The sequence below is a fragment of the Nannospalax galili genome, unplaced genomic scaffold (assembly GCF_000622305.1).
Source record: "Nannospalax galili isolate Female #2095 unplaced genomic scaffold, S.galili_v1.0 scaffold828, whole genome shotgun sequence".
Classification (NCBI taxonomy): Eukaryota; Metazoa; Chordata; class Mammalia; order Rodentia; family Spalacidae; genus Nannospalax; species Nannospalax galili.
Window position 1 is genome coordinate 1,490,288 of NW_008359075.1, and position 26,853 is coordinate 1,517,140.

Sequence of the window (26,853 nt, forward strand, 5' to 3'; positions counted from 1 at the left end):
AATAATGTTAATTTCATGTTATAAGTTCTGGGGCTCAGATGCATTCCTTCCTACTCAATATTGTAACTGTAAGATGTAGGTGGGTGCCACTTATGCAACAGTTGTATTAAAAATTTATAGCACAAATACAAGGAAAAAATGAATGAAAGCAAGCTCAGTTCCTACTTTTAAATTATTTGGAACATTCAGGAGACATGATATTTGTTGTCTATGTGTACAATTCAGATATACTTGTGAAACAAAAATAGAAATATCTTATCATAACTATCTAAATGTTTACAATTCTATCAGACATAGTAGACTTCAACTATATCTGCTTTTTGGAAAGTTCTTCAATTGTTGATCTAGTATTTGTGCAAGGCCTGAGTACAGGGTTAATGTTTGGCAGCATCATTATTTAGGACTGAGTGTTGAATAAATTATCACATATGCAAGGAAAGCTTGGAAATGGACTTTGAGGCAGAAGAAAACAAGTTCACTTTCGGCTTTCAAATCAGTAAGCTTGGAGCATGTTTTCCTCATAATTGTTGCATTTCCTAGGCAGTGACCAATTTCTGGGGAAAAGAAGCAAAATGCAATCTGCACACAGTCAAATGCCAGAGGCAATATGACTGCCATGCAGGTTCAAGTCAGGTCAGAATAAAAATGACTACTAACCAGCCACCCATCTTGTAAAATGTTATAGCAACTAGTTATTACTTATTGCCCTTTACAAATATTAAAAAATAAGTCATAGTGTCAGCTACTAGACACACAAGACTTAGTGTGGCTTAATCGACTAGAAGTGTTTCAAGTAAAAATTGTCTGTGGTATGAATTCCTGTAAATCAAAGTTCACATTTTCACTTAATCTAATCGTTTTGCTAATACATCCTAATGACGATTTGACAGTACAAAATGCTTTGATATGGTGTCATGTTAGGAGAAATGACTCAAGATGACTCCATGCTACTATGGTTCACTAGATAGCTTTGCCTTTAGGGCATCATAATTTTCAGTTTGTTCTTATTTTTCAATTTGTTTTGAGTTTCATTTTGTAGTTAATAGCATTTTAAAAATTGCATTATCTCCTTCCACTGTTAACTCTATTCTAAAACCCTCGGAATCATCACAGTTCTCCCAGCCTTAAGAGTCTTCTAAGTCAATGTTAAGTTTCCCAGTACATTTTTGTCTTCCTTATATAATTTTATAAATGTTTAAATTGATAATTAATTTAGGGAAGAGTTTAGATTCTTTTACTTGGCTCCAAGTCTTTCTAAACTTCTGTTATCCTCATCTGCAGAATGGAGAGTGATAGGAAAAGTTAAGGCAGTTCTTGATTTTTTTTAATTACAAAATCCTCATCTGCAGAATGGAGAGTGATAGGAAAAGTTAAGGCAGTTCTTGATTTTTTTAAATTACAAAATAGTACTGGAGGAATAAAAAGTTAGAGACATAGGCTGGAGAGATGGCTCAGCAGATAAGAGCACTGACTGCTCCTGCAGATGATCTGGGTTCGATTCCCAGCAACCACATGGTGGCTACAAACCATCCTTAACTCATGTTCCAGAGGAATCTGAAGCCCTCTTCTGTCCTACATGACATTGCATGACACGGGTGCACTCACATACATGCAGGCAATACACTCATATACATAAAATACTAAAAATAATAAATAAAAAATTTTAAACATTTTTTTTAAAGTATAGATCCTTGGCTGGGCGTGGTGGTGCAAGCCTTTAATCCCAGGATTTGGGAGGCAGAGGCAGGTGGATCTCTATGAGTTCAAGACCAGCCTGGTCTACATAGTGAGTTCCAGGACAGCTGGAGCTACAGGGAGACCCTGTCTCAAAAAGACAAAAACAAAAAGTATAAATGCTTATAGATATGAACCTGATTCTTCAGGTTAAGATGCATGTAGTACATAGATCTTACCACACCTTTGTTTTGTCATGTAGTATAAAGTCAAGTGTCCATGTGGCTGGGAGAATTTTCAAAGAATGAAATTTTCTTAGTCAATTTATGTATAGTGCAGGAATGATTGGAAATTTCATTACATCACAGGTCACAGTCAGTCTTATCCTGTTTGTTTCCTTATACACACATCATGCACTTAATTTATTCTGATTCTGCCTGTTTTCCTAGTGACTGTCACCCCTTCCCTTGAAATTAAAACTCCAGAACAGTAGACTCCACATACACCTTAGTCTGTTTCATATGCTTGACATGAGACACTCTTAGTGTGCCATCATTCAGTATTTCTTAGTGAGTCTTCATTCGGTATTTATTGGTGAGTCTTCATTGAGTATTTGGTAAATTGAGATGATGAACTGTAAGAACCACATTTGTGGTTGAAAGAAATTTCTTGAACCATGCATGAAAAGAACACAAAGATTTTCACAGACATGCCATAATCTTTATATTTTCAGGTCTTCCCATGTTTATTCAACATAATATTTCCTTATAACAACCATAAAGTACTTTCTACATAACCAAAGATGATGCTGTTATCGCAGCACCCTGAGATAGAGTTAGGTAGGTCATAAGCTCCATGCCAGTCTGAGCTTTTAAAAAATGAAATTATTTGATAATCTGAAGAGTTCACATCATTCCCCTTGATCCTGCATATTCTCCTAATAGTCTAAAGAGTTCAGTACCAGATCCAAAGAACCTCAAATATCTATATATTATATTTTTAAATGTAGCTATTCATACTTTCCATTTTAAGTGCTATAAAATACACAAATTCATACTTTATAAAGCATCATATCATTTTGTAAGAGTATTCAATAATTTATTTGCAAGTATAGTTGAAAAACTTATTTGCTGTCTTCTTTTTTTTACTAAGAGGTGGAAGCAGAATTTCTTAAAAGATAGCTTAGCACAGTTGAATAAGAACAATATAATGACCACAAAGAAGAATGATGTATTTGCACAATAAAATTATGTATGCGTGTATATTACTCATATATTAATATAATTATACATTTGCCAGAGGTGAAAAATTTCATAAGGTAGATGCATTGAATATTATGTCACATCAGCTTTCAATTACATGTTATTTCATTTCTAAGGTTTTAAAATTAAGCTACTGATACTGATAACTGCCTTCAAAAATATAAGGAAACACATAGACCTCCTCCAAGCCAACACATTTTATTCCCTTTACATTGTGAGTTTTAATTTGAGCCACAATTAAATAACATTGACAAGTTGACTCAGCCAACATAACCAGAGGAAGTCTTTGAAGCTAATAAATTAATTAATTTTGAGTCTTATATACACAAGTAACAGTGATTGAGTTTTTCACTTTCTAATCTCTTACTCTGATATCAGAAATTCTGGGCATTAAATATATTTGTTGATTGAACTCTTATGTACTGGGAAAAGACAATCAAAGCTATAGCCAGAGGGTATGTTCTATTTTACTTCAAATGCTTTGAGCCTTCCATTAGGTTAATGCAGGCAGTAGTTGAAATGATGTTCCCCAATGTTTGAAGCAGTCATTGAGTTTTACGTGAGTGTAAATATACATGATGCAAAGACTGTTCAAGATGAGAGATAGAAAACAGAGTGCATACTCCCAAGTTCAGTGAGTGAACTCATCATGTCTGGATGTTTGCAACAAGCATGGCTGTCTGTAATAATTATTCCAAATTAAATATCTACGAGAAAGTTACTAGTTGGTTTCCTATACCTACTTCAAGATCTGTGTTGAGCTATTTCTATCCACTCACTCATTAGGTAAATTATAAAGAAACAGCAGAAAGTTAACCTGGATCTTTTATCTCATAATTGGAAATTGTTCTATTTCTTCCATCACCGAGCATAAATTTTCAGATAAAACTTTGAACATTATATCATGATTATGGTTTTAATCTGTTAAAAAATGCCTATTTTCTGTCTTGATTCCCACTTCTCAAGACACCCTGAAATGGCCAGAACCACCTGTGAGGTTAGGATAGACTGGGGACCCATCAGTACTTTGTAATTCTCCATTTTCCTAGAGACAGTTGTAGTGTTCTTTGTCTTGGGGTTCACAGCTCTAAACCACACTCTGGATAGTCTGATGATCATCTGTCTAAACCACTTTACTGGTCCACATTCTGACAGGAAAAAATCCTGCTGTTTTAACAGTTTATTCCTAATCCCTTACACAAAAGAGGGGTCAAGATCTATACCCAAATATTGCAATACTGGTGCATGATAATCCCAGACTAGTCTTGAGTAATAGGACCATTTAGTTTAGTAACTAAGAACAAGCTACTTTCATGGAGATAATGTCACTTGTTACCTGTGTAATTGGTTATTCCTTTGACTATCATCAGCGGGCTGGAGTCATACATATTAACTACTGAGCAAGTTGCACATATGAGCTCTTTATTCTAAAGTTTTTGATCAATGAAATAACAGAAGAACTTTTAATTTTCCCTTTAGCAACCCAAATATATTCGCATTATAAGTGGAAAGATATTAGACTTTTAATAATTCAAACTTTTTGAATATTATTAAGTCCTATAAAGCAATTTTGGCTGCCAACTTTTCATTTCTTATCTAATATTCACTTGAAATTTGGAGCAACTAGATGTATGTCTTCTCTTGTTTATATACATTTTGGTATTTATGTAAATATATGTAAGTAGGAAAATGATTAAAATATATTACAAGAAGGTTATTAGAATACTAAGGCAGCTAATGCTATTTTTGGAAACCACTTCAAAGAATATGGATTTGTTTAAAATAAAAGCTATATACGATCATCAGTCCTAAGAGAGATTGGCAGTGTGCTATTGTGAAACTTTTACTGTAGAGACCACCTACAAAATAGTGTCCTTGTGAAGGATTCCAGCAAATGTCATTAAAATCATATTAAATATTTATGTTTCAGTTAGTGTTCAACCTTCCTTGCTTCTCAAGAATTTCCTGTATTAAAAAGACTACTGCCTGAGGAAATTCTTCATTTTCAGGCAAATGGAGAAATGTGGTCCTCTTGGTCTGATCAAATGTTTGAAGTAAAATAGGGCATGGTGGCTCATGCCTACAGTTCTAGCACTGAGGAAGGTGAAGCAAGAGGATTACTGATAATTTCTTCTAGGTCATCCTTGGCTACTCAGTGAGTTCAAGGCTGGCCTGAGCTGCTCAGTGAAAATCGATCAGTAAATCAAACAAAAATGTTGCAAAAAACTGTAACTGCTTTGTCTTCTTCTTTCGTCTTTTTGAGACAGGGTCTCCATGTAGCCCCAGCTGTCCTGGAACTCACTATGTAGACCAGGCTGTCCTTGAACTCACAAAGATCCACCTGCCTCCTAAGTGCTGGATTAAAGGTGTTCACCACCACCCCGGCTTGCACTGTCTTCTTCAAGGTAGAGTCAGACTGGAGAAAAGTTGAACTCCTTTTAGGGGTCAACCGTTCCTAAGTTTTTAAACTAATGAAATTACCTGTTGCATTGTCACTGTGAGTTACTTTTTACATATAATGTGGCTAATATCATCCTCAGGAATACTATGTTAAATAGCTTCATTGTCAATTTTACATACCAGGGAAGAGGGAACCTCAAATGGGGAATTTCCTTAATCATATTGATCTGGGGACATGTCTGTACAGCATATTCTTGATTGTTGAGTGATGTGGAAAAGCACAGCCCAGTGTGGGTAGTGTCACTCCTGAACAGGTGGTCCTGGTTTGGATAAGAAAGTAGTAGACTGAGCACAGGTCAGAGGAACAAGCCAGTAAGCAGTGTTCCTCTGTGTTCTCAGCTTCAGCTCCTGCCTCCAGGTTCCTGACCTAAGTTCCTGCCTTGACTTTCCTCAAAGATGGACTACAGTACGGAAGTACAAGCCAAATAAACCCTTTTCTCTCCAGGTCGGTTTCAATCAGTGTTTTATCACAGAAATAAAGGCAAACTACAACAAATATTTTGAAAATTAATTGAAACAATTTGGAATGGAATCCTTTCAATATGCAAAGTTCTACATAAGTATGTGTTCCTTGACCCTGGTAAATCTTCAGTGACGGTGTATTTATGTACAGTATTTCCTATGTGACAACTGCTGGAGGTGCAAGATAGTTAAACAAATTAGTTTCAGATATAGATTTCTATACAACTATCAATAGCATTTGATTTAATGTTTTTGAAAACTATATCAGGGATCAGCACATTTGTTTATTGTATAAGCTGATATTTTTTCTTTTAAAAATTCTCACAAAATTCTTTATAAAGTGATATGTTGTTGAGTACAGAGAGAGAGAAAGAGAGAGAGAGAGATTTTCTCTATTTGTATGTTGTCTTTATGATATGTGAGTGAAGTGAACACAAGTATAGGTGCTTGTGTGTGCACGTGCGTGTGTGTGTGTGCACGCATGTGTGTGTCTGTGTGTGTGTGTCTAGGCCATAGGTTGGTGTCAGGGGTTCCTCAGTGACTTAATTTTATTTTCTTGGGACAGTCTCTTGTTGAACCTGGAATTTGCAAATTAGCTAGACTGGATGACCAGCAAGGCCTAGAGAGCTCCCTCTCTCTGCTTCCTCAGTGCTGGGATTACAGATACATTTTTGTGTGGGTGTTGGTAGTCCAAACACATTCTTCAAGCTTTCACAGCAAGCACTAACCAACTGAGCCATCAATCCATCCCCTATAGTCATTTACTTGATGTAGAATCTTTAATTTCAGTAGTAAATGTAGTCAAAATCTTTTCATCTGTGTTTCATTAAATGAATTCAATGTACATAATGAAACAATTACAAATCAAGAAGATTGATTAACAGTAATTAGCTTGGTCCTCTACCTTTGCCAAAGGACAATGCTTATGACTGAGTTGCTGATTTTATTTTAAAATATATGCCTAACCTTATGACCATTACTTGGCAGAAGGTTAATAATTTTAACAGATACTGGCTTTGCCCTCAATGAATTTCCTACTACATCCCTTTCCCTACCTCGTGTTTTTCAGCAGAATCCTGAAGTCTACTAGTATGAAAACTTTCTCTGACTCAGTGCTACTTTCTGGCCTTGGAAGCAGGCTTTCATGTATGCAAAATTAAAGAAAAGTGCACAAGATTCCATACTCTCCAAAGCAGCACTTAATCAATAATGTATTAAAAACTGATAAATACTCATTTCCCCAGACCTTCCAGTGAGATAAGTATCATTCTACACTGTCACCTAGTGATCCCCAGAGGGACTAAGTTTGACTAGACCATACTGTTAGGGTTCCAAATAGCAGCTCCCCCCTCCCCAACAGGGACCTACAAACTCTGCTGAGAAGCAGCCTGCCTTTCCTCTGACCTCCAAAGATAAGATAAGCAGAGTTCCTCTTATCTTAAGAGGAAAAAGAAAACACTTCCACACCCTAATCCTACCTGCTTCCCTCTCCCTGATTTCTCCCCCAAACATTCCCCCCTTCCACACCCTAAAGCTCCCATATGTAAAGTCCCAGCTCACAACCCGTTAGCGGACATCTTTCCCGGACATCCTTCACTGACATCCTTCCCTTCCCTTCCCTTCCCTTCCCTTCCCTTCCCTTCCCCCTTCCACAGCTCCCATATGTAAAGTCCCAGCTCACAACCCGTTAGCGGACATCTTTCCCGGACATCCTTCACTGACATCCTTCCCTTCCCTTCCCTGCTGCTCTCTCCAACATTCTCTCAACCTATCACATACCACTAATGGCTATGATCACAAAACCTGCCTAGGTTCATTCTCTGAGTCATCACAAACCTGCCTAGGTTCACTCTCTGAGTCATCTCAACCAGAGGACTTACATGACATGGCACTACAAATAGATCTCTAGTCTTTTTAGGAGAGGGGACTTAAACATACAACAATATTTCATAAGAAAGTTAACGCATCCATGGAGGCATGCCTTCATAGTATATGTATACAGCTTAGACTCTGCTTTTGTGGTTCAACAAAGGAGTAATTCAACTTTTCTCAAGCTACTTTGTGACAACTATTGTAAAAGGGATTTGAAATAACAGTTGGGGGAAGTGAATCATCTTTTAAAGATGGAACTTATTACTATGTCTGCAGAAATTTTTTTAAATATAAGTAATAAAGTAGGGCGAAAACCCACTGGACTAAGAACTCTTTGCAACTGAAAGGTTGGCCCCTCCACTTAAGAGACCAAAGGAAATGTTCCTTGAAAGTCTCTACTGCTAAAGGTTATTCTATTATCTGCTTTGTTTTAAAAGTTCTTACAGTTGGTATCATGGTACTCCACCTGCAAATGGTAGCTCTGAGGGGCACACTGAATACTGTGATACACATCCTAGAAATGCAACACATGAGCTCAGAAGTCTAGAGGGTCTTAATTAACCATGAGTTGCCCCATGAAGTCCTGTGGTATCCCTGTCCTGCCTTGGGATGTAGGCTACACAAAGGGAAGTCTCAACTGCTGCCAGCAGGCAGAATATGCAGGCTTCCAAAGGAACAATTAGTCCTTTGAGGTCTAATTCGAAGGGTGCTTTAGGGGGCTATTCTCCTTGAGTGAATGCAAGTATGAGTGCTCAAAGAAGGGAGATTAGCCCCAGAAGACAGAGAAGCAACTTAAACCCTTATTTTGATTTGAATTGGAAGTAAATAAAGTGCTTAGTGTTCAGTTAATGTAGTGAAGTTAACAGGCCAGAAGGAATGGAGACTACCTTCCTGTGTGCAAGGGAGCCCCTGGGGGCAGTCAGCACCTGGTAACCTCCAGGGATAGAGCTGAAACACAGGAGGCCATTTTTCACACTCCAGAGATTTTAGGATTTTTAGAAAATGTGGTATCAATGTAGTTAAATCTTCCAAGAACCAATAAAATTGCCCCTTGCTTTCTCTGTCCTCTATTACAAGTAATTGCTATTCATCTTGTTATGGATATCTTGAAAGTAGTCACAGGGTACTCGGAGTGCCTGGGGGATGAAAAGTTTGAGGCAAAGAATATAACTGTATATCATTGGCATTCATGAGAAAATTCACATTAGATATTTGAAAGGCAGGTCCCCAGTAGGCAATAGAGAAACCATGAACAATATTATGCCAAAAATATCACTCTGGCCAGGACTGCAGGGAGTTTACGTCAGATAGAGTGAAGGAAAGTGATTTAGAAGGAAAAGATGTATGTGAATTTCTATATGCATTTAATTGATTTATATGCATACATCCTCTGAAAAGCTAAGTGTTCTGGGAATTGACAGGCAGGTTAGGCCTGATGTTTTTGAAATATGCAGCTGTGATTATATTTTACTCTAAAACCTCCAAGTAACATATTGCAGTGTGATCAATAAGTTTTCAAACATATATTTTCATGTTTACAACCAAGAAGCTCAAACATGGGCCAGGTGGCTAAGTTTAGGGACATTAGCCTTCTACTGACAACAAAATGGGTTGTAGCCAAGTGTCCTTTGCATTTGAGTCTTAAGATAATGACACTGGAGCTTCATGTATGGATTAATAATCTTTCTGAGAAATTAGAAATGAGTTGAAGGTGTGTCAGGCATAGAGAACAAAAATATCTGTACTCATGTACAGTTTCACAATAGAGAATTGTTCATAGAAGTGTGTAATGCTTAGATTTTGTCACTGTGAAATCATTATGCATTATGGAATTTTCTTAATTTTTGAGATTTTCTTATAGTATAATTTGATGGTATTTGGATCACCTCTCCTATCCAAACCAAACTTTCCCTTATTGTTCTAAGTCATCCTTGATAAAGGAATTTGCATTGTGATTTTGTTATATCCTAATATTTAATTTTGGTAACCATTCATTCATTCATTTGTTCACCAAACATGGGCTTCTCTGCCTAAAATACAGACCTACTCAGCTTGAATTGCTCCTAATAAGTAAACAGATAAAGAAAATGTGGCATATGGTAGTATACCCCTATAATCATAGCTGCATAGGAGACAGAAGCAGGAAGATCACAAGTTCAAGAGGCCCTGTCTCAAAATAAAATATTCAAAATGGGCTAACAATGTTACTCATTGGTTGCAAACTTGTGTAGCATGCATGGGGCCCTGGGATGAGGCCCTGGGTTTTCTCTCCAATACTGCAAGGAATTAAAAAAAAAAGAAAGAAAGCCGGGCATGGTGGCGCATGCCTTTAATCCCAGCATTCAGGAAGCAGAGACAGATGGATTTCTGAGTTCAAGGCCAGCTGGTCTACATAGTGAGTTTGAGGCCAGCTGGAGCTAAAAAAGAAAAGAACGAAAGCAAAGGGAAATATAATACATATATGAGTCTATAGGATATATATACATATACATATATATCCTCTAAATATCCTCTAAAGTCTAACTGGTGTCTCCAACGTTCCACAAGGGAACATTATTTTAACTAGCTTTCTACTAATAATTACACTAATAAATTGACTTCTAATAACATTGTTATGCCCATGGATTAAGGCATCTCTCAACTATGAACTGAGAAGTTAACTTCTTCAGCAGATGGTGATCAACACAGAAACATTCAACTGGCCAGTGTGCAGAGAACAAGTGGCTACAGAGTGCTTATCCCTAAATAGGACACCTATTTCAAACTTCTGGCTCCCAAGGTTCAGGGATCATGGCAGAAGGAGCAGAAAGTGTGAGAGCCAGAGGTGGTGGATGACCACAAGGAAGCAAAGCTTTTCAGACAGATGGTTAGTTACCCATCTGATCTCACAGCAGTGTACAAGTCCTATGTAAACTCAAACTAGACAAAATTCCAGCATAGATATGGGGAAGTAGGTAAGAAATCCCAACACAAAGAACCATTGTGAGCAGATGGCTGCTGAGAGGAGGACAGACCATCTCTGTCAAGGGTAGTCTCTTGTTAGGTTAGCCAGGCTCCAGGATGGCCTCTTTTCTTTTGGTATTCTTTTATAAAACATTAGTGTGCAGCTCAGTCACTAAATATGATTCCTCATTCAATCCAGAGATACAATAGACATAAGATATATGAGGCTGTAAGTAGATATTCTCTCCAAGATAATGATAGGATATGTATTATAGTAAATGCAGAAAGAGTCATTTATTATCCTCATTAAAAATTATGTAGTATGCATAATGATGTGTCCTGTACTCATATGCAGTGTGTAGCATGGTAGTTTGTTCACATCAACATCACCACAAAATCGTGGGTTACTCATTCTACAATGAAATTATGATAGTTATGATGTTGCTAGGTGATAAAAAGATTTAGCTTTATCATAATTTTATAGGAAATCTGTTGCATAGGCTGACAGTCATTCAAGAAGAAAACATTCTGCAGAGCATGACTCGTGTGTGTGTGTGTGTGTGTGTGTGTGTGTGTGTGTGTGTATGTGTAGAAGCACTATCTTTGCTTGCTGTCATTTCAGTGCAGAAAGAGTTCTTCATTCACGTGTTTTACTATCCTAAACCTTTTGTATTATACTTTAAAGTAGCAAGCCAAGGTTAAGTATACATTTTTCTTTTCCTTATTTATATTAAAGGCTATTATATCACCTTTCAGGAGAATGTGACAAATTTTATCAAGAATACAAAAAGAACAATCATTCAAGTTGTTCAAGTTGTTATTTCTACTTGAAGGCTTTTCCTATAACATCCTAGAAATACACTTAAGGAACTCAAGAGTAACAACCAATCACCTAGCCATCCATTGAATTTTTATAGCTTAATATCTCCTGTGTACAGGATACATGCACACAGAAGATCCCCAAAAAAAACGCCATACAAACTATAATCAGAAAATTATGCAGGCTATGAATCTGTCATTCATTCTGTTATTAAAAGTATCTTGATTCAGTGAAGGTGTAAGGAAATCCTTCACAGAATAAGAATACTGACTCAGGGGAGTCTGATGAAATTACAAATTCCAGAAAGACGGACCAAAATATTCCAAAACAGAAGTGTCCTTAAAACAGTCTGTTCTTTTATACTACCTTGTTTTGTACTTAATAATAGCAAAGATAATGTTAACAGTAATAAATGTAGGTATTGTTTATTGAACCCTGAATTCATTTGATACAGGTTTATGTAACATAGATAAACCAAATTATTTTTACCTCAAATGTGACCTGTAGCTACATTTTACTAATGAGAAAACAAAGTTGCTCAACTTAATGAAGTTAACTGTACAAAGCCCTTCATCTATGTACAAAGATATGTATTAATAAAAACTAAAACATGCCTTTTAATGAAAAATAAACTTAAGGAGCTTGACTATGACCCCTCCTCTTGGGATGTCCTGAGAGCCACAGTCATCAGCTCATGTCCCCTTCTTTTTCCCTCTGGATGGAGTGGGTTAAAAATGTCAATGCCATCTTGCTCAAGAGCTTAGGGTCATAGTGGGCATCTTCCTATTTGCATGGTCAATTGCATATGTTGATTGTAACTCTGCCACGGTTTGGCTCTCTATATACACATACACCCACCCCCACCCCCACATACCTATAGAAACACAGATGTTTGCTTATATTCTTTCTTTTAACAGATTTTCTTTTCTTTAGCAGACTAAAGGAAAGACAACCTTTGGAGCAACACTCCACCCTTGATATCAACCAGCCTCTTAACTTCAAGGGTGTCTTCTCAGCACCTCCTTCCTGCTTAATCTACCACTTGTGCTGAAAGCCAATTAAAGGTTTTCTGAGACTGATCCAAGTCCATACAGACTGGTAGCTGATAACAATTACATCCTCTCAGTAATGTAGGAATTTTTATGGGTTTTACAGCATCATTTTCGACAGGCAACTACATTTTCCTCCAGAGGTCACTCTTATTTTGGTGAGGTCAGGACTGGCAATGGGAGCACCTATCAGGGGAAAGGTTGATAGAAGATAAGGTAAAAGGTCCAGTTGTCCAGGGGCAGAGGGTCATGAACCTTAGCCAACAGGGATGAGATGTAATCAGTGCACATCCTACTGTTAGTTATTTGTGATTTATTTTTCTTTTCCTTCCCCTAATGCATAGCTTTAAAAGAAAGTATATATTTTTTTCTCAGAAGAGGCCTTTCTTTCAGCTATATGGCTTTGTATACCCATGGGTACACACACACACACACACACACACACACACATACGTATTCAATATTCATTTTCATATAGATCAGAAAATTCACTTCTCTGTTTCTCAAAGCAGGAATGAAGCTGTTGTTCTATATGTAATCTTGTGTTTTGCATATCATTTTCTGACCTGCTGTCTTATTTGTGTCCTAAAACCACTCTTGGGGATCTACCTGGACACCATCTATGATAGCTTTGCACCAGTTCAAAAAATTCTTATAGAAGGAGCTTTCATTTTCAACACTTGTAGAAAGAGACATTTCTTCTTAAGTTGATAGAGTTTGCTTTGGGTAAATTGCAGATTCTGTAAGACTGGCCCATGTGTAAGTAAGCCCAGGCTTTGGATTTAGATGGCACTGGTCAACGAGAATTAAATTTTTGGCTACTTTATGACTGTGTACTGCTCCCCTACTTTAGTTTCCTTGTTTGTAAAAATGAAGGTAATTTTATATACCTCATGTGACTATACACTCCCTACACTGCATTCAATATTTTTCATCCTATTTTTAACATATATTTTATTGAATTTTTGTATATTTTATTCCATACATCTTAATGATATTTAGAACTCTTCCCCCAGCCACATACTCCATACCCTTCACCAGATTTTATTCGTTCTGTCATATGTGTTAGGACCTATCGAATCAAGCTCTTGTACCCAGATGTCCCTCAGTGCAAGTTCATCCACTAGAGTCTAGTCAGCCTATCTAGAGTCACTCCTTTAAAAAGATCAACTCTCCTTTACCCAGCAATTATCAATTGCCAATAGCTCCTCGGCTAAGGTTGGGGCCTGTTGCCCATTTCCCCAGTTCTATGATGGACTTTTATCTAATGAGTTTCTCCTATTGTAAACCTCACCCACGAATGGCTCAGGGACCATTGCAGAAGGGGGTCAGAAAGATTGTAAAAACCAGAGTTGGTCCATGAACATAAGGAAACAGTCTTCTAGGCCTCCAGGAACTTGCTTATATGAACTTTCAGCAAGTGGTAACATTGTGCACAAAACTCATCCCACTTATTTTATTCCTTAATGAAAATCTAAAAGACTACTTTCAGAAGTCTCGTCTATCTGATGCATGTCGGAGATGACAGACACACTACCTTCAGAGACAGGACATGAACTATGAGGACTGAGATGGACTATGTGCTCAGAAGTGGCTGTTCCATAAGTCTACAGAAAGTGTTAAAGGGCCAGTGAACAACTTGTTTCAGTTTCTGGATTTATTTACTTTTTATTTATTTATTTATTTATTTATTATTTATTTAATGTATATATGTGTGAGCCTACAGGAGTGTATATACACCATATGTGTATAGGAGAACATAGAGGCCAGACTGGGGAGTTAGATCCTTTGGAACTGTAGTTATATGTGGTTGTGAGTCCCATGTGGGTGCTGGAAACCCAACGTGGGTCCTCTACAGTGAATACTCTTAACCACTATACCAGCATTCTCTACAGCCTCTTGTTTGTTTGTTTGTTTGATTGATTGATTATTTGTTTTCTGAGTCTAGTGATATAGCCCAGGTTACCCTCTTGCTCGTCATTCTGCTTCAGTCTCTTAGTTCCAGGAATTACAGGCATGTACCACCCAATTTTGACCAGTCACTCTCAGTGTTCGCATAATTTTGTCTCTATTTTCACACTGGATATTTGGACCCAGAAATGCCAAATCATATGATATTTAAAGAGAGGCCAGTGTATTCATGTTTTTGTGAGGTTTCCCAGTTTTTACCCTTCTGGGTTAACCTAATTCTTGAACTAGCCATTAAAGATCCCCAGTTCAAAAAATTTCCAGCTTGCTGCTTTTAATAAACATAAAAAGCTCCTGGTTTATAAAGAATAATGTGGTCATTCAGTTTAAATTTTTACTTGATTAGAAATCTCTTCACTACATTACAGACGGATTCCCTTTTCATACCCTTACCATGGAGTGCTGGATATTTTATAGAGTAAGCATTGCCTTTTTACTTTTGGTATTTATGCACTCATTCAATTTCCTACAAATCTTATGAATAGATGCTGCTTTTTCTGATGAAGTTATCATAAGACCCAGATCCATGAAGTCTAATTGACTTTATGTAGGAATCTAGAGCTGCTAATATGTATACATTTTGAGACTGGAATCCCAGAATGTCTAGTTTTCATAGCTAGTTCACCTGAGGAGTAGCTAAACAATTGTACTTGTTAAAATGTTCAAGGCTGATATTAAGCTGAAATTTGCTGCTCTGAAATGGCCACCCTTTGGTCTCAGTTCTGCTCCTCTGAGACACAAATAATAAGTTTAATCCTTCTTCCACAAGACAGCCCTTCAAATATTTGAAGATGGCTCTCCTCTGCCTGCTAAATCCTCTCCTCCCCAGGCTAAACATTCTCATTTCTTTCCGCTGACCCTCATAACTCACAGCTCCCAGCCACTTCATCATCCTCATGCTTCCTCCCAGGAGAGTGTTTCAATTTGTCAAAGTTCTTAAACCATGATGTTTAGGAGAGAATACAAGCCTGGTAAGTGATTCCAAAAGTGGAGGTAAGGATGGTGTTTGCACCTCACTTCTCTGGGCCACCATTCTTCCATTAATGAGTTTTGGGAGGTCTTTCAAAAGGCAAGCCAACAATGAATATTGACCTAACCTCATTCTATATAATGATTATTATTATTATTGTTGTTGTTGTTGTTGTTGGAATTGAGATCAACAACATTTCCCCAACCTATTCTACTCTGAGTAAATTTAAATAACCCAATTTCTGAAACCTAATTATAAGACTTACTAATAATCCTACTAAATACCACCTGAGTAGATTTGTTTACAGTTCAATGTCTACTGATCTATAGTCTTTTTATTTTTTTCTTAAACATAAAAGAAGTAAAAAGTTATTTTCATTTACAAGCTGACATTATTCCCCACAGAAGTCTTTCCATACCTTCCCACAAAAGAAACGAAGTGTTCTTCAAACATACATCTCTTAATAGGATCTTGCTATAAATATTCTTATTTATGCATGTTCTAATTAGAATTAATGAGGAAACCATAAAACTAAAAAGAAAATAAACATCTGCTTCCTTTTTTAGCTAAATTTAGATGTTATATACATATATACACATATATGCATATAAGTAATAGTTTCAGTACAGGTATTTCTGATTTATGCCATCTGATACACAATGTCTCTTTTTTCTGCCAATCCAAAGTTTAATCAAATATTCAGTATGGTTAAGGTAAGAACTTATCACTAGAAACAGTTTCCAGACCAACATTTACTAGAGGGATTTGAAACCAGTGGTCATGGAATAATTTTCTTTCACCTGTGTTTTGTATTTATGATTTTATTTAAATGCAAGCATTTCCATTTATTTGACTGTCTGCTTTTGCTTGTTTTTTTTTTTTTTTTTTTTTAGTTGTTTCCTAAGACAAGTTCTCCTACAGTCCAAGCTGTCCTTGAGCTTTGTAGCCAAGGATGCCCTTGAACTTCTGTGTTTTGTTCTATAGCAATTCAGTAATGGCAACAGAGATCAAGTGACCTCAAATGCTGAAAAAGTTACTTTACAGAAAAAAGTTCCAACCTCCATTCAACTTTAATAAGTAGTCCATGCATTTGATTTTCTGATTCATTATTGAGAAACAAAATTATCCTATTTTCTTGTCTCTGTATTAAACAATACACAATATCACATGAGCTACTTGTTTCAAGAAATACTATCTTTTAGAATCAAAACATAATTTTCAGACCAAAACTGAGATCTGCACTGTTTCTTCACTGTGCACTGTGCACTCTAGTTTCATGAGATTTCCCCAGTCATAGCCAGTAATTCATTTTACAAAAACAAGATGGAAAACAAAAATCTTACATCCTAAGAAATAAACTGTATAAATATCATATGTTCTCTTCTCCATGTAAGATGGCACTAGAATCTGCCAAGCTTAGTTGTCCGCGACTGTAATGTATCTAGTAAGCTTAGATGGGCCAGTATCTCTTCTTACCTTACCTTTTATAAATGGGGCAATAGCATTACAATCCAAATGATAGCTATATCCGTCACCTTTGTTCTCCTTTTCTGGTTAACATGAACACCAAGGAAATTGTAAGATGTAATTACCTGCAATTTGCAAATGGAAATATAGGCACAGAGAGAATCTTCAGCTGAGCTTAGGAGATATCTCCACTGTCACATTTCAAGGGGAGCATAATGTAAGGTATAACCCTCTGTGAGGGATTTGACTTCCTGGGTCTTATCCTTAGTCCTAAAGTGAATTGTGGCAGACATTGATATCTGGGAGTCTGTTTCCTCAGCTACGAAAGCAAAGTGTCAGCTCCTTTCATCTATATGTCCAAGTGTCTTTCAGTTCTGAAATTCAGTGTATCAGCAGTTTCCAAGCCAATTTCTTCACATTGGCCCCTTTTATCAAGAATCCATGGCCTCAGAGAAAATGACTCTGAGCTTCTGAATGTGACTCTGTTGACAAATTGGTTATATTCAAGTTTGCTGTCTGATTTAAAAAAAAAAATTTCGTTGGGTGTAATCTCAGCACTTGGGAGACTCAGGCAGGGTTTATGGAGTCAAAACTAACCAGCCTATGCTACAAAGCAAGACCCTGGCACAGAAATAACAACAACAACAATAATAATAAATAATAATAAAAGTGAAAAAATAAATATAAAATAAAACGTAGAAACATTTTCTTTCCATCACAAAGGCATTTGCATTCATTTCATACCATCAACAACTTAAACTTCAATTGTGGCTTAGAAAATGAGAAGCAGTGCTTTTTCTATGACCATATTCAACATGCTGCACTATCTGCCACTTTATCAACTCTTGTGATTACCTACTCTGAGAACTTGGCATAACAATTATCATAAATGATAGCTTTATATTCTGAAAACAAAGACTATGGTGGCATAATTTATCTTTCCACTTTGTCTGACTTAATGGCAGTTACCGTTTACTAGTTAGAACCAGATTTCTTTTAGATCATAAATATTTCAGCTTTAAATTTATTTTGATTTAAGATGATAGCAAATGACTCCATAAATGTAGAGCTTGAAAATCTGATGTATAAAATTATTAAGAACTTTCTGTTAGCTGCTGGCCATAGATTTTTCTTAGACCAAAATAAAACAGTGGAGCCATATGAAGAAAGTAAATTCTGGACTTTTAATTTATCTGATGCAGTTAATTGACTGGTCAATTAAAAACAAAAGGGCAATTAGCAATGAGTACATTTGTTCTAATGATGAACATGCCATCTGAAAATGGAAAAATTATTAAGAACTTTCTGTTAGCTGCTGGCCATAGATTTTTCTTAGACCAAAATAAAACAGTGGAGCCATATGAAGAAAGTAAATTCTGGACTTTTAATTTATCTGATGCAGTTAATTGACTGGTCAATTAAAAACAAAAGGGCAATTAGCAATGAGTACATTTGTTCTAATGATGAACATGCCATCTGAAAATGGATCTTGATCTCTGCTAGGAAATTTTTTAATGTCAAGCAATGCTGCTATAAATAGAGGAAGAATAAAAGACATTTGCCATCATGCTTTTACAACAATGGTTCCCTGAAAGACCAAAGTTATCCAAGTGAGACCTGGTTAGAGAGGGAAGTTGGCCAATATTTTGGAGAAAATTTCCTTCATTTGGTCATTCTACTGCTGTGGAATTAGAGTAATAATTAAAACCATTTGTTAGTATTTTCAATTTTCTTAATACTAATGTGAAAAAAAACCCACATTTCAGATAGCACAGGAAAAGGTGGAATTTTTAATTGACTTAATGATTTTCATAAATAATATAAATTTAATCACATAGTTCTCCATCCAATGCCCAACCAGATGTCACTTGAAGTATCTAAAACTTCAAGAGCGTTTGTTGAAATTGTTGAACAACAAACAATGGTCTCATCTTCCCTGTCTCTTCCTATTACAAGCTCATGTTCTATCTCATCTTTGATATTTACCACAGCTTGTTAAGCATTGCTGTTAAGTACTGTCATAGCTTTAGCTGACAGCTTGGCACAAGCCTCGAGTTACCTGGGAAGAGAAATTCTCAACTGAAGAATTGCCCCCACCAAGCTGGCATGTAGGTATGTCTGTGGGGCATTTTCTTGATTGTTAATTGTAGAAGGGCCCAGCCAACTATAGGTGGTAACATTTCCAGGCAGGTGGACTTGAGCTGTATAAGAAAAGTGGGTGTGTAGGCCAGTGGAAAAAGCCAGTAACCATCGTTCCCCTCTGGTTTCTGCTTTAAGCTCCTGCCTTAAGACCCTGCCCTGGCTTCCCTGGATAAGGCACTATAACTTATAAGATGAAATAAACCCCTTCATTGCAAAGTTGCATACTAGAAGTACTGACAGAAACACTTTAGAGCTCCTTACCAAAGTTTATTTCTTTGAGCTATGATTATACACACCCATCCTGGCTTTTCTTCAAACAAATATTCTTGGTTCTCAGTGAAGAAAAAAAAAAAAAGCTGGAAAATTCTTTGTGAAAGATAGTGATGCCAACTTCCTTATTTTGATAACCCTCATAATCTTCCATGCGTGCTAGATATAGCAGGATTCCCTCAATGCCTTTATATCTAGTCAGTATTTGATCTCCATATTTATTCCTGGTTTATAGGCAATTTAGGGACCAATAGAAGTTTTTTTTAAGGGCAAAAAAGTAGATAATTTATTATTTCTAAAAAAAAATAAAAGTAATCATTATCAACCACCTAAAGAAAATCTTAGGATTGTCTGAGTTAAGTACAGTTTGCATTAGGTATGACCCCTTTGTCACAGCAGTAATTTCTTAATTATTCTCTCATCTGCTTCTAGGATTAGAGGTAGATCTAGTACACATGGTTAGAAGAGGTCATACAAAAGTAAGATTCACAGTCTGGAACTACTTGAATATTCAGAATCTATGTATTTTTTTTTCTTTACTTAGCATGTGGTACTATCTTCTTGCTCCTGAGTATGTATGTATGTGATTAAAGAAATACAATTCTATAATTTTTGTACTGCAGTCCTCCCTGCTAAAGGTATTTTAGAGTTTAGGGTACATTAGACCAGATATCACCAATGGAATTTCCATGCTTCAAAGCTATAAAAACGTCAGGCATATGGACAAACATTTAAGTATGCCTTTGTTGTCTTAGACTATGAATAAATAAATAGGTATAGTGGATTCCAGTTAAACTTTATACACAAAAATAGGCAGAAGGCTTAATGGACTCAGCAGCCAACTGGATGTTGACCTGTGTTAGTATTTAGCTTTTAGAAAGGCATATTAGGTACTTCGCATGTTGCTGTGACAAAATACTTTAACAGAGGAAGGAAGGAAGGAAGGAAGGAGGAAGGAAGGAGGAAGGAAGGAGGAAGGAAGGAGGAAGGAAGGAAGGAGGAAGGAAGGAAAGAGGGAGGGAGGGAAGGAAGGAAGGAAGGAGGGAAGGAAGGAGGAAGGAGGGAGGGAGGGAGGGAAGGAACTCACAGTTTGCAGGTACAGTCTGTCATGGTAGGAAGGTCCTTGCATCTGATACTTTAGACAGTTGATCACACAGCATCTGCATATGTGTTCAGTGGCTCAGACAGCAGAGAGATGAATGTCAGTGCTCAGCTGGATTTCCAGCCCCACCCCCCGCCTTTTTTTTCTTTGGTCTTTTTCAGACAGGGTCTCCCACCTGTCCTGGAACTCACTATGTAGACCAGGCTGGCCTTGAACTCACAGAGAGCCACCTGCCTCTGCCTTCCGAGTGCTGGGATTAAAGGTGTGTGCCACCACGCCCGGCCCGGATTTCCCCTTTTTATGAAGTCCAGGAAATGGTGCCATTGACATTTAGGTGGGTCTTCCCAACTCAGTTAACCTATCAACATCATCCTTCACAGACATGTCCAGAAGCTTGTCTCTTCAGTGATTTTGAATCCTGTAAAGCTGACAATCCATAATAACCTTCAGGAAGTTAATGTAGGATATACAGTGTGTGTGTGTGTGTGTGTGTGTGTGTGTGTGTGTGTGTGTGTGTGTATAAACACACACATATGAATATAGATCCAAAATTTCACACTATATATGTATATTATCAAATGAATATATATATAATAAAAATCCCATTATTGGCCAATATTTCCTTTTTAGCAGGAAAACATAAATGTCCATTCTAAATTGGAAAAACTGTTCTAAACTACCACACATTGATTTGGGACAGATTTTGCCACCAAACGTTCATGTGTAATTGAACTGTCAGATTTCTTTAACTGCAAGAAAGGGGTGTGCACCACTATATATTCTTTTTTTTTTTTTTTAACATGTTTGTAATTGTTGCTCCACGTTGAGAAATTCCATGAGAGAAAAAGTGAGTGAATACAGTCTAGGGGAGGCAGAGTTCACCCACTAATAATAGAACAATAACCTTGGCAGTTCGGTTATGATTCAAGATACCCACTACTTTGCTCCCAAATACTATTTAAAGGACTGCGTGACCTGTAACCCTCACCTGAAACAGAGTGCTGGCAATACATAAATAACTTCTTAGAGTCTCTAGAAATTGTTTTAAGTAAGGTTTGTGTAGTAACCTTCCTTTCTTTGTCCATTCTGCCTCAAGTAGTCTCCAGGTCCTTAGAACCTGTGATTCTTTTGCAGGTCACTGACCAACATGAATTTTACCAGCTGAGTATTTCTAGTCCAATATTCTATGAGAAAAAAAAAGTACCACATTTTTCTGATTCATATTTTTTTTCTTGATCCAGCATGCGTTCCTGTTCCTCAGGCAACGTAAACTTTTACAAACTGAACCTTTATAAAAGGCAAAAGATGTGTAAATATTCAGGCTGGCTTCATAGAACAGTGACAAATGAAATGTCTTTTAGGCTTTGCCCTCATTACCATATGCTGATAAGCAATCAGATGGGAAAAGACAGCATTTGCTGTGAAATTATGTACTGACTATGAATCAACCAACTCTAAAACAGATTGACAAAATTTAAAGGTATCTTCTATGTCAAACTCTTTCATTTTCAAAGGAGGTACCTTGCAGGTCATGACAGTAGACAGACCACCCATTGTCACTAAGCTAAGGTGGGAATCAAAATCTCTAGTTTCCCAGTTTAGGCTTTTGTGCCATGATGCTAGGTGATTCACTGCCAACTACACACCTAGCACATTCCACTAACAATTATGAGTTCTTTATTACTCACCACATCAAGCCCTTTGAGCAAGTACTATACATAGTAATTACCTTTAAGTGGAATTATGAAAACTGGCAGTATAATGGTGCCTTTGATAAGCACATACTTCAAGCATACATCACAGCAGATGGGGACTGCTCTTTGTGGAAAGTTGCTATAAATCAAGGTCATGAATGGAGATGCAAATGTGATTATTTTGGTTGAAGAAGACACCATATATTGCAAACAGGATTAGCCAGAATTATATTTAACTGGCTCACAAATTTTAGACTTTCATGAATGCAGGCATGGTTGGCTGTTTCAAGATTTTCTGTTTTCAGGTATTATTGTAGGCTCCTTAGATAGGAGGACAAATTTCCATGATTTGGGGACAAGAAAGTCAAAACTGTTCCTTACAGTTCCAGATGAAGGACGACCACATGGAGGATTATACTCAGGAGAAACAAAAAACACTAAAAAAATCAAGAAAGTAGAAGCATTGGAGGAAACTTACACATGCAAACAGACGGGTATCTAGATTATTCTGGCTTCCTGTGGATCATGTGTGTTGAATGATCTAATAGTTGAAGAAAGAAACAGCTGTTCCTGGGTGCTACACATTTGGGGGCAGGTTCTGGCAGCTGGATATATATCCACTATTGCATACTTAGAAACTAATAAGGGAAATATATGTTGCACAGGTTTAGCAAATATTCCTTAAATGAGAATTAGAGCTTTTAGCCGTAACTTCAAACTGAGTCATGATAACCCTTGGGGAAAAGTATTTCCTATCAGATCAAAAGACATATATTAACAATGTAGGGGAAATATCATGTCGTTTTCCTATTGGTGACTTCAAAGGGCCTGGAATTTCCTGTTTTTGGTCTCAGTGTTAAGGCATGTGCCTTTCTGTTTACAAAGTACTGTAACAAAAAGAATGGGTTCTAAGAGTGGACAGGCAGAGGGAATTCTGCTGCAACCAGATAGACTGAGGGGGGAATAATGAGATCCATTTCTCTAAAGAAACTCACAGAGCTTTAATGATGAGAAGAGTGCAAGAGTGTCAGGTAGGAAAAATAATGACTATCCATGAAATAAGAGGACTGTAGAATTTATCTTGCAAACTGTGACTTTGGGGTGAGGAAGCAATATTGACAATTCTGTCATGACATTTGAGTATTCAGATACTGTGAAGGGAAAATGGGGATGCAAGGGTGTGCTATATTTTGCAGTTTCTAAGGAGAGTATAGACTCAAGCAGGAAATTCTACCTGAATCAAATATCATATTTATAAAGTTAATGGATGGTGCAAAATGATTAGGGAGCAGACCTTCGCCATGGCACTAGACTAAATGGAAGAAGAAGGTTCCAAATTTATATTTAACTTTTCTAAAAAATATTCCAAGGAATTTGGTTGCTTGTGAGTTATAACTGGACACATTATTTGTTTCATAAAAAAACATTTAGAATTATTATACCAATGGGTAGCTTATTTATATATTTCTAGATTTAACTCCATCCCTAATTTCCTGGAGAGCAGGTACAGATGTAATTTAAACCATGATGATTCTTTCCTATGTAGAATCATCAATTAGCATCACTTTATTTAACACTCATACTGAAGGCCTAGAGGTCTTCTATATTTAAGCATCTTATTTTCTTGTTTTCAACCATAAACCCTTGTGCTTTTGAATACAAACTGGGCATTTTTCATGTTTTTGCCAGCTCAGCCTGTACCCTGGCACTGTTCCTTTCTCTTGTTTGTAGTTCTGGAATCATTCCCATCAGCCTTATGCCCCTCCTGAGCTCCGCTTTCCTAGTCCTTCATACATATGCTGCACCTGGTAAGGAACTCCAGCTCAGAAAGCCTGCAGAAAAATACACTGCACCAGATATTGTATTGCCGACTCTTAATAAGCATAATTATCCAGCTGTGTGTGCATCATATTCTTTTTGTTCTTGTTTCTATTTGTTTTGTTTTTGTGTTTGTATTGTTTTTGCTATTTTGTCAACCCAAGACAGACCTGAAGGAAAGAGAAAGAAATTTAGATTCATGGCTAACACTTTAATAACCAATATCTTAAAGAATACAAATAATAAACAACTAACAAATAAACCAAATATTTATTTAAATATTGTTTGAGGTCAATGAATGAAATGTATGAGTTAACTTAAATGTTAAGAAGTACTAGGCATAGAACTTGTAGTGTTAAATAAACTGGAACATTATTTTTATCTCAATTCTTATATTTTCTAATTTTGAAAGCACTTAAGTTTTATTTTTAAAAAGTATAATGTGGGCTGGAGAGATGGCCCAGTGGTTAAGAGCACTGACTGCTCTTGCAGAGGACCCAGGTTCGATTGCCAGCACCCACATGGCACCTACAAACCATCCTTAACTCCAGTTCCAGGGGAATTTGAAGCCCTCTTCTGACCTCTGTGGCATTACATGACATGGGTGCACTCACATACATGCAGGCAATATACTCATACACATAAAATAAAAATAATAAAATATTTTTAAAAAGTGTAATGTAATCACTTTTTCATTTAAGATGAAATAACAAGAGGCAGAAAGAATAAAAGACGTTTGAAATTTAAAGCTATATCGGGAAGGGGCTGGAGAAATCACTCAGGGGTTAAGAGCACTGGCTGCTCTTTCAGAGGACAAGGTTCCCAGCACCCACACTGCATATAACAACCATCCCTAACTCCAGTTCCAGAATCCAGTGCCCCCTTCTGGCCTCTGTTGTCATTACATGGCATGGGTGCACTTACATCCAGGCAAAACACTTACACACATAAAATAAAAATAAAAGTAAATAGATACATGGATAGATAGAAGATAGATAGATGATAGATGATAGATAGATAGATAGATAGATAGATAGATAGATAGATAAATGATAGATAGATGATTGATAGATAGATAGATAGATAGATAGATAGATAGATAGATAGATAGATAGGGATAGATGATAGATAGATAATAGATAGATAGATGATAGATAGATAGATAGATAGATAGATAGATAGATAGCACAAGGGCATAAACTTTAATCCTAGACTCGAGGGGCAGAAAAAAGCAGATCTCTGTGAGATGCACACTGGCCTGATTTATGTAGATAGCTCCATGCCAGCTGGGGCTAGAGGGAGGCCTTGTCTCAAACAAGCAGCAAATATAAAAAACAAAAAAGCAAAATACATTAAGAAATGATCAAAATTTCATTATTCATTTATTTCTTATTTAAAGTCAAAAGTACTTCCAAAAGTTATTTGGGCTTGAATTTAGGTCTACTGAGATGAAAGGTTCTAAAGCATATGGTCATTTGATATACACTAGTTTTATCAAATATAACTGAGGTGAATTTATTCTAAGGTTATTCTAAATTTTTGGGACTTTATCAGCATTTATAAAACTGTTATTAGATTTTTTTAAGTAAAGACCAAGTTAAGACTTTTTCTTGGTTTCATTTATCACCATATAGCTTAAATGTCAAAATAAATTAGAGACAATTATTTTGTAATCCCTTAGGAAAAGCATGTCTCCTATCTGAAAGATAATACCAGCAGCAATTGATTTATCACAGAAATTTTGTAGCACAATATTAGTTTTAGTTCTAGTATAAATAATTGTTAGCTGCTAGAAGAGAGTCAGTTTTCTTTAAGGGTGTGATGCCAGGTAGGTTTACCAGGCTCCAGGGGATGGACTCATACCCAGGAACATGTGGGGCAAACAAATTGGACTAAATAGGCCTTTGAGAAACTGTAAAAGAGGCCACGAGATGGGTGTGTGTGTGGAGTGGTGGTGAAGACAGGGGAAGGGGTGTGAATATGATCAAAATACACTGTAAGAAATTCCCAAAGAATTGGTACAAATCTAACAAGGAAAGGTAGTGATTCATAAGTATGTTTTCAATAATATTAATAAAAATGCTTAGAAAATACATGATTTCTATGAACCCACTGTTAATATATATGTTAGGATATAATGATTAAAAGTCAAAACCGCAAGCCAACATCACAATTGTGGAAGTTGAGTTAATGATTTTATACGTATTTAACTTTTCAATAACAACTGAACTTAAAATTCAGTTCATGGAAATTTTAATCCACATGATATCCATCGAACTGAGTTACATTCTAATTAATTGCGAACTATAAAAATATCATAGCAGATGATATACAGTTAATATGCGAACTGAAATTATGAAAACATGAACTCAAATGTTTGAAAGTTTTCAGAATATAAGTATTATAAAATATAGTCATTTATTTGTTTTTTGCTAATAATCTTTGAATACTAGAATCAATCAATGCTTAACAGTTAGTATATATGTTAAGACACTCATGTTTCTCAATTCTATTTCTTTCAGACTGCTAGGATACTAACTAGAAGATACAGTATTTTTTTTCCTGCTGATTGCATGGGAGAAATTTTTGACCTTACAACGTGGAGATGAGGTTGCTATGGAAACTGGTAATTCTGCTGCCACTCATAAACTCTTGTGCAGGTAATGTAATGTGCCCTATTATTATGAGTTTAGATTGATAAACATATTAGAATTGTATTTCTTCCTTAAGGTGGAATAACATTAAAAAATGTACAATGCATGTGTCATTTGACTAAGTTGTAAAGTTTTGAGGATAATCTCTACTTCAAATAGAGGAAAAGTTTAATTCTTAAATAAAATATTCTTTTAACCAGAAAGTAATGATTATATCTATCAATTT

The 26,853-nt window shown here is 36.4% G+C and overlaps 1 protein-coding gene across 1 annotated transcript in view; it reads left to right on the forward strand.

Annotated features, from left to right (window-relative positions):
• The window catches only part of Cntn6 (contactin 6), a 384,479-nt gene that overhangs the window by 39,766 nt on the left and 317,860 nt on the right, over nucleotides 1–26,853 (forward strand). The window contains 1 exon segment of the mRNA XM_008822699.2: nucleotides 26,496–26,633. Coding sequence (XP_008820921.2) covers nucleotides 26,579–26,633 — 55 coding nt within the window. The 5' untranslated portion in view covers nucleotides 26,496–26,578.